At 42.2% G+C, this 9668-nt stretch overlaps 1 protein-coding gene across 3 annotated transcripts in view; it reads left to right on the plus strand.

Annotated features, from left to right (window-relative positions):
• The first annotated feature begins 1057 nt into the window (after nt 1-1057).
• The window catches only part of LOC111961209 (protein ERGIC-53), a 28487-nt gene continuing 19876 nt past the window's right edge, over nt 1058-9668 (plus strand). For 2 of the 3 annotated variants that reach the window (XM_023983289.2, XM_023983291.2), the window contains exons 1-8: nt 1058-1298; nt 3017-3171; nt 6222-6329; nt 6626-6687; nt 7230-7329; nt 7562-7688; nt 8272-8330; nt 8555-8687. In XM_023983289.2, coding sequence (XP_023839057.1) covers nt 1091-1298; nt 3017-3171; nt 6222-6329; nt 6626-6687; nt 7230-7329; nt 7562-7688; nt 8272-8330; nt 8555-8687 — 952 coding nt within the window. In that variant the 5' untranslated portion in view covers nt 1058-1090. The remainder of the gene's footprint in view (nt 1299-3016; nt 3172-6221; nt 6330-6625; nt 6688-7229; nt 7330-7561; nt 7689-8271; nt 8331-8554; nt 8688-9668) is intronic. The other variant, XM_023983290.2, reaches the window with a different exon arrangement.

Consider the following 9668-nt stretch of genomic DNA (forward strand, 5'->3'; position numbering starts at 1 on the left):
AGACAATGTCAAATCTGAAATAGCGACGCACCTGAGTGAGCTGGGTGCGCATCTACGCAGGTACTGTCCCAAAATGGACGACACAAACAACTGGATTCGTTATCCCTTTCTTGCCCTGCCTCCAGTCCACTTACCGATATCTGAACAAGAGAGCCTCATCGAAATTGCAACAAGAAGTTCTGTGAAAATGTAATTTAATCAGAAGCCACTTCCAGATTTCTGTATAGGAAAATGTGGATAGGGCTGCGCTCTGAGTTTCTTGCCTTGGCAAATAGCGCTGTTGAGACACTGATGCCCTTTGCAACTACGTACCTATGTGAGAGTGGATTCTCGGCCCTCACTAGCATGAAAACTAAATACAGGCACAGACTGTGGCCGAGGCCCTTGCAGAGCAAGGGGAAACACTACTTCTAGGTTTCAGAGCAAGTGACGTAACTGATTGAAATGCTATTAGAGCGTACCCGCTAACTAGCTAGCCATATCAAATCCGTTACATTTGGAAATTGATTTAAGACTGAGACTCTCTCCAATACAACCCAACATTGCAGAGTTATGTGCATCCCTTCAAGCACACCCTTCTCATTAACCTGTGGTGAGTTATTCACAATTTTTGATGAACAAATAAGGTTTTATATGTAAGATGGCTAAATAAAGAGCAAAATTATTGATTATTATTATATTATTATTTGTACCCTGGTCCTATAAGAGCTCTTTGTCACGTTAAATAAATACAAAATAGACATCACACTGGATGAAACCTGATCGTCTAAATAAGGCAACATTTCTTTTAAATAATTTTTTTTTAAAGGACTGGTTACATTGTAAAAACATCGCGAAACAGAATCGTTGTTTACATTGTGAAATAAATGCAGACACATACCAGGCTACAATGTATAATTTATCTAAGGATACAATGTAATTCAGTTGCTTTCTGTGAAGTACAAGCAAGCTGCAACCGTTCATATAATACCTCAGTGGCCGCAACTCGGATGTGTCTAGGATTCAACCAATAAGAAAGCGCCCTGTTGGCTCAACAGGCATTCCCGTCATCCTCTCTGTTTCAATGCTACGTAAGCAGTGATACCAAAACATGGCGGTCTCCATAGGAAGGTGTCTGGCTGCTGATGCTTGTTTATTAATATTAACTTTAACATTTCACCACAGTAATGCCGATAATATCGTTGCCGGTGCATCGACTGAAGAAGCTCCACACCGTCGATTTGAATACAAGTACAGTTTCAAGGGACCACACCTGTCTCAAACCGACGGGATTATTCCTTTTTGGGTGCACAGTGGAAGTAAGTTTCAGTTTGACTGGCTAGGCAGTTGCTAACCGTTAACAATTATCATAACCTATAAATAGGTATAGCGGAAAATCAGCTGCGATAGCTATTTTGCCACTCTAGCCAGCGATTGTAGCTATTTTGCATGTAGGGGATACATTTGACACGTTTGTTGTAGCTATCCGGCTACTGCCTGCTGTAGAGAACTTCTGTAGGGGGATCCGTTCATTGTTGTGTAGAGAAGTTCTCGACTGTGCAGACTTGGCTTGCTACAGTTTCTAAACAGTGGCCTGATATCAAACTCGTTTCAACATGCCATGGCCGTTAAATAGCCAGCAGCTTTAGAATACTGTAGAGAAGCAGGAGAAGCGAAAGGTACATGCACCGTCAGGCAATATGCGACTCTTATTCAGAGTGACTTACAGTTTTGTGAATTCATCTTAAGATGGATAGCTAGGTGGGACAACCACATCACAGGCTTAGTAACTACACTTTTCCTCCATAAACTAGTTCTCAGTAAAGTCAGAGCTAGAAAGGGGGGAGGGGTATTTTAAAATACTCTTTGAAGAGGTAGGGTTTCAGGCGCTTGCCTGCCAGCTGGCTAAATCACCCGACCCCAAAGTATACCATCTGTATACCTGCCAGCCTACATTTCTTTGTAGTTGACACTTAATAGTTCAGTTGGTTCCTTTCAACGATACTGAGTTTTACAAACAAAGTAACATGGATGACTTGCACACAGAGATCAATCTGGAATGTTAACATTCCTCTGGTTAGTTTTGGATTTCTCCTCGCAACACACAACCACCCACATGCTACAGCAAGCAGGTTTCACACAATACCTAATATTTGAGAGTGCTTTTTGAAGTTGACGAGCATTTAATTTCTTTCCTATTGAAGTGGCCTGCTTGACCCCTAGTCTGGCATGGTTTTGTGTAATGTAACGGGTTAACAAATCAGTGTCTCTTAAAACTGCGCAAAGGTCCAGCTGATGACGCACCCAGATTTGAGTCCATTTTACATTGGTGCCCTTTTCTTATCAGTATAGGCTGTAGTGAGATGGCATGTGGCTCTACACATGTACAATTGTCATTTAGAATTTGGTCACACCAAAATAGGTGTAGGCAAAGGTCCATATGCCAAAGCCTGGTTGCACTAGGCTAGTTGCTATTACCCATATTTCTCCTTTCCAAGGCCATATCTGTCTTGCCTAGACAATAAAGCCTAACAAGAGCGAGGTAATTTGGATATAGCATGATCTTGTTTCTAGCCATAAGCCTGACAAGCATGGCTTAACATTGCACTGTTAATAATACTAGACCTATTATAATGTCTCTCTGTCCTTTACATAGGAAGCTTTCAGATATATTACTGTTACTGACAGAGGGCCTTGGACATAATCCCAGGAGCACACGTATTAAGGTGTACATGGGCTGAACACACATTTATGTTCCTAACCTCAAGCTTTGTAAGAAAATTAACCTCCTGGTCAATTGTTTGCCCTGGGCCAATAAGCTACTGTTTCTCCATATGTAGTTACACTATACAGTTAAACAAGTATTTCTGGATCTTCAGAGTGAGTTTTCACAGTTTCTGTACAGTTTAAATTCAGGAACATTTTGAATGCATGAGAAGCTACATTTTGTTAGTTAGGATTTGCCAGTATGAATTAATTGAACATTAACTAGAATGTACCCCTCCCAACCCTTTAAACTATCAACCTTGTATTCCAGATGCCATCCCCAGTGCCGACCAGGTCCGTATCACCCCCTCTCTCAGGAGTCAGAAGGGCTCAGTCTGGACCAAAAACACGGTCAACTTTGACCACTGGGAGGCTGAGGTGACCTTTCGTGTGTCTGGACGGGGGAGGATGGGAGCCGACGGCCTGGTAAGAACTGAATAACACCTCCTTCCTATGGCTTCTATTCACTTTGACTCTAGACCAGGGATGGGCAACTGATGGGGGTCGGGGACCACAACAAAAACTAAACTCATGAGAGGCCACAGTGGCTCGTGGGTCTGCGTACCCACATCCATACCCCACCTTGCGAGCAAAACATTTAGCGGCCTCCCTCGTGACAGCGAAGAGAGAAAAACACTTGAGAAAGTTTTTGGAATATTTTTTTTAATTTCCTGCAAATCTACACTTTGCCATGGGGGTGGAGAGAAGATTTAGCAGTTTTACAGATAATTTCCTGCAATTCTACACATTTTTCAATAGGGTTGAGGCACATGTTTGCAGTTTTTAATATGGTAACTGATGATCAATGTGCCCCACACCGGTCGGTAGTTCGATCATGCTTACTACGAGTTTACATAGCTGGCCACTAGACCAACTTACCAATCTAAATGTTTTTTGCTGACATGGGCTAATTAAGTGACTGCTGATGCACAATGAAATGCACCTTGTGTATTCGATGATTCTAACGCTCAACAGTAAATTGAGAGTCAGTGCCCATCTCTGCTTTAGACCTTTTCACACTACATGCTGGAGCTGATCAAGCTGTACTTTTACAGGCCTGGTTACGCATCCACCTTAGTTGCTGGAACAATGCTAGAAGGGACAATGTGAAAAGAGCCAGTTAAATATCAGGGCCGGCACTAGGGCTGGACAGTAATTGCGTAAATGACATTTATGGATGTAGACCTGAAAATTAAATAACTGTTCTAAATGTTTTAATAATAAATACACTGCTCAAAAAAATAAAGGGAACACTTAAACAACACAATGTAACTCCAAGTCAATCACACTTCTGTGAAATCAAACTGTCCACTTAGGAAGCAACACTGATTTGACAATAAATTTCACATGCTGTTGTGCAAATGGAATAGACAACAGGTGGAAATTATAGCAATTAGAAGACACCCACTAAAGGAGTGGTTTCTGCAGGTGGTGACCAGCAGACCACTTCTCAGTTCATGCTTCCTTGGCTGATGTTTGGTCCACTTTTGACTGCTTGGTGGTGCTTTCACTCTAGTGGTAGCATGAGACGGAGTCTACAACCCACACAAGTGGCTCAGGTAGTGCAGCTCATCCAGGATGGCACATCATGCGAGCTGTGGGAAGAAGGTTGGGCTGTGTCTGTCAGCGTGGTGTCCAGAGCATGGAGGCGCTACCAGGAGACAGGCCAGTAACATCAGGAGATGTGGAGGAGGCGTAGGAGGGGGGGGCAACAACCCAGCAGCAAGGACCGCTACCTCCGCCTTTGTGCAAGGAGAGCACTGGCCAGAGCCCTGCAAAAAATGACTCCAGCAGGCCACAAATGTGCATGTGTCTGCTCAAACGGTCAGAAACAGACTCCTATGAGGGTGGTATGAGGCCCGACGTCCATAGGTGGGGGTTGGCTTACAGCCCAACCCGTGCAGACGTTTGGCATTTGCCAGAGAACACCAGAGTTGGCAAATTCGCCACTGGCGCCCTGTGCTTTCACAGATGAAAGCAGGGTTCACACTGAGCACATGGTGACAGACGTGACAGAGTCTGGAGACGCCGTGGAGAACGTTCTTGCTGCCTGCAAATCCCTCGCAGCATGACCGGTTGTTGGCGGTGGGTCCAGTCCGATGGGTGGGGTGGCATTTCTTTGGGGGGCGGCACAGCCCCTCCATGTGCTCCGCCAGAGGTAAGCCTTGAACTGCCATTAGGTACCGAGATGAGATCCTCAGACCGCCTTGTGGACGCGATATGCTGGTGCGGTTGGCCCTGCGGTTCCTCCTATATGCAAGACATGCTAGACCTCATGTGGCTGGAGTGGTGGTCCAGCAGTTTCCTGCAAGAGGAAGGCTTGATGCTCTGGACTGGCCCCCGCCATTCCAGCAGACCTGAATCCAAATTGAGCAACATCTGGGCATCATGTCTCGCTCATCCACGAACGCCAGTTTGCACCATCAGACTGTCCAGGAGTTGGCGATGTTTAATAGGTCCTAGGTCTGGAGGAGAGTCCGCTCAGGCAGACCATTCCGCCACTCAGTCAGGAGCATGCCCCAGGCGTTGTAAGGGAGGTCATACAGGCGACGTTGAGGCCACAACAGCACTATGAGCCTCATTTTTGGACTTGTTTTAAGGACCATTACAAGTCAAAGTTGGATCAGCCTGTAGTGTGGTTTTCCACTTTAATTTTGAGTGTGACTCCAAATCCAGACCTCCATGGGTTGATAAATTTGATTTCCATTGATCATTTTTGTGTGATTTTGTTGTCAGCACATTCAACTATGTAAAGAAAAAAATATTTAATAAGAATATTTCATTCATTCAGATCTAGGATGTGTTATTTTAGTGTTCCCCTTTATTTTTTTGAGCAGTGTATATCAACTTAATTTAAGTCGATAAACTTTACCCAAAAGCAGTAAAGTAAACGTAAGCCTGGTTAATTAAACAGCCTCTCTTAGGAAAGAGGAGACTACTAGCCAGTTTTAGAATTATGTTTTGTGGAACAAACAGCTGACTGAAGACGGGACAGCCAGGTATTCAAAAATACGAGACTTGCAGTTGAGTGGTCTGGTTTCAAATATAGTGGTATGGTTTCTACCCTCTGCCACAGTTAATTATTTCTAGACTGATAAAGGATGGTGTGAAAAGGTTATTTCTGTCCGTTGAGACATAGGCCTATATTATGGTGGCTGTTGTGCTAGTAGAGGATGTGGAGTTGTGCTGACCTACGGGCTCAGACTTCAGGTTAATAACCGTGTTTATCTCTGTCGGCCCTGTTCCTGTGTGGCTCAGTTGGTGAGAGTGTGGCGCTAGTAACTCCAAGGTCGTGGGTTCGATTCCTACATTATGCTTTGACTGTACTTTACATCGTACTGTATCTATTGTCCCCATGTTTATCCGTCTGACCCGTTGCTGCTCTACTGTTCCATATAGTTATTTAGACAGTTAAACAAGTATTTTTGGACCTTCCAGTCTCTCCGTGTCTTAATTTCTGTCTGTCCCTCTAACAGGCGATATGGTTCACCACTGCACAAGGCCTAGATGGTCCTGTCTATGGAGCCGCTGACAACTGGATCGGCATCGGTGTCTTCTTCGATTCCTTTGACAACGATGGGAAGGTTTGGTGGCCATATTAATTATATATTCATAAAATACAAAATATACTGCATTCATTGACTTAATCATAGGTAAAGTCAAGTGTATATAATATACCTTTTAATATTCAATTACTACAATGCAAATGATAGGAATAATAGATTGATACTATACACACACTCGGAAACAAAAACTGTTTTCATACTTTCAAGTGGTATGCCTAGGTCTGATGAGGACGTATGCTGGGATTGGATAAAGTAAACCCAAATGACCTTCAAAACATAGATTAGGTATATTAATGTTTAACTGTTTGTTTTAGAAAAATAACCCTGCTGTGCTGGTGGTGGGAAACAATGGCAAACTTGTTTATGATCACCCAAAGTAAGTCAACATTTCCTTGCCTCACTGACATCACAAAAGGAAAATGTAAACAATTTAAATATATARATWTTTTTTACAGTATATTTGTGGTTGGAGATTATAGTCCTGTCTCTTCCTAATCTCCCTTGACAGTGAAAGCTTTAAATCACTTCTCTGTGACAGTTGATCTAGGCCCATGTCTTAGAGTTCACACTGTTTTCTGTTTTGTCACTGCTGAAAATGCAGTTTACAATAATAGGCGTAAAATACATTTGAAATGTTTTCCTTAATTTCTCAATTCTCCAAACCATTTACTTTTGGAAATGTTATTTGTTTGACCACACTGTATATGGAGCATTTTATCCTCTGCACTTGCTTTTTGTGCTGCTATCATGCATGTGTATTTCATACTTTATATGGATCGACGTTGGCCTTCGTTCTTTTGTCTTATTGTCGATGCTTGTGGGGATCAATTAATTTATCTTGAAATATACTGTATGAAGTACTACTACTATAATAATAGTGTTCAGTTTTAGTGTCTAAACAGGATGTTTTTTTTGCAGTGATGGCACGACTCAAGCCCTGGGAACATGCTTAAGAGACTTTCGTAACAAACCCTATCCTGTCAGAGCCAAAATAACATACTACAAGAAGACACTAACGGTAGGCCAATATTCAATCAACYTTCTCAAATAATCACTCTCCCTTGTACTCATCGATACCACTGTCTATACTCTGATCTCTGCCCTTTTACTCTGTTTTTCTCCACATCAACAGAGACATGGATGCTGAACAGTTTTGCATTATGCACACAAAAAAAAGCCTAATCTTTTTATATTGGGAATTTATTTCAATTGATTGCCTTAATTGACGTGCTATCGTCTGTCCCCCTCAGGTGCTGATTAACAATGGGTTCACGCCAGATAAGGATGACTATGAGTTCTGTACCAAGGTGGACAACATGGTCATTCCTCAGGAGGGCTACTTTGGCATCTCAGCTGCCACGGGTGGTCTAGCAGGTGGTACTTGGTAACAATTGACTTATTAAGGCCTGCAGGTGTAATGCATTATGTGGTTGTAATGCATTATTAAACTTGCCAAAAGCAAGTTTGTCTGTCATTCCTGTCTAATTAGATTGGACTCTTCTGTAAACATTGATTTAACAGCTTAATGTCACGTTAGGATTATTATTGTCAGGCTAAATGTCAGCTAAACCTAGGTTATGGAAAAGTGACAAGGAATTTTTATAAAGTTCATTTACTGCATTTCTTCACTATTTAAAAAAAAAATGTCATGCAATTTAAAGAACAGCCAAACAAAAGCATAAATTGGCTCCAGCCTTTATCACCTTGGTTTGTATAGTTTCATGTCAAGTCAAACGGCATCTACAGCCATCTTTTGAGAGAAGTTTTGCTGTTCACTGCAGAGCTGTGTCGATGTCCTTTTCATAGTCCTCAAGCCACCCAGCCGGGAAAACATCCTTCCTCCCTGTTCAGGGGTTGGTGTTGAACTTGGATATGGCGACTGCCATACCCAATTGACGCCCTTGCTTAACGTTACATCATGATACTTCATGTTTAATGCATTTTTRCCCCCGTCTTCCAGATGACCATGATGTCCTGTCCTTCTTGACGTTCAGACTAACAGAACCTGGCCAAGAACTGGTAACTAGATTTTCTTAGTTATACCTCTCAGAGCTGGTAACTCGTTTTATTTTCTACCACTCCCAGTCCTTAGTTATACCAATCTCCAGTAATATTTAATTGGAAGAAGATCTGAGTGAAATTGTGTGGGTATTTCAATAGGGGTATGATAAAGCGTGATGTAAGTAAGGGGCCTCAGTCTCTACGGTGCGGGTTCAGAGTGGTTGTTTTCTGTCCCATTGAAGCCTGCACCTGAAGCAGAGATCCCCAAGGAGGAGCAGGACAAGTACCAGGAGGAATTTGAGGACTTTCAGCAGGAGCTGGACAAAAAGAAAGAGGACTATCAGAAGGAGCATCCGGAAGTCCAGAGAGAACCCAGTTAGTTCCACTCAATAAAATGTGTTATGCTTCTTTTTTTTTGCTATAGTTTTTATATTTAGACTAATATACTTTATTATTTAATATTGATGTTATTATTCAATAGTTTGGTCAATTAAATGTAACTAAAGAGAGACACACACTATATAAGCTCCCCGTAATTTATTTGTTAAAACACCACATTTTCGGCATCAGTGCCTCCTTCAGGGTGAAGAACACACTGATGCCGAAATGTGGTTTACCCAATAAATTACTGGGAGCATATATATATATATATATACAGCGACTACACACAGCACACACAGTGAAGTCGGAAGTTTACATTGCACCTTAGCTAAATCTGCATTAAAAGCCTCAGTTCCAATTCCTGACACTTAATCCTAGTAAAAATTCCCTGTCTTAGGTCAGTTAGGATCACCACTTTATTTATAAGAATGTGGGAAAGTCAATAATAGACAGAGTATTTAGTTTCAGCTTTAGTTTTTTTCATCACATTCCCAGTGGTCAGAAGTTACTACTCAATTCATAATTTGGTAAGCATAGCCTCTAAATTGTTTAATTTGTCAACGTTCGGGTAGCCTTCACAAGCTTCCCAACAATAAGTGGGTGAAATTTGGCCCATCCTCTTACAGAGCTGTGTACTTGAGTCAGGTTGTCGTCCAGGCCTCACTTGCTCGCACCCGCTTTTTCAGTTTGCCCACAAATTGCTATAAGGATTGAAGTCCAGGGCTTTGTGTGGACCACCATCAATACCTTCTTTGTTTCCTTAAGCCACATTTTGCCACAACTTTGAAGTTTGCTTGGGAAACATTGTCGCATTTGGAAGACCAATTTGCGACCAAGCTTTAACTCCTGACTATTTCTTGAGATGTTGCTTCAATATACAACACTAGTTTTCTTCCCCATGATGACATCTGTTTTTGTGAAGTCACCAGTCCTGCCTGCAAGCAAAAGCACCCCACAACAATGATGCTGCCCAAC

Source organism: Salvelinus sp. IW2-2015, linkage group LG4q.1:29 (genome assembly GCF_002910315.2).
Source record: "Salvelinus sp. IW2-2015 linkage group LG4q.1:29, ASM291031v2, whole genome shotgun sequence".
Lineage (NCBI taxonomy): Eukaryota > Metazoa > Chordata > Actinopteri > Salmoniformes > Salmonidae > Salvelinus > Salvelinus sp. IW2-2015.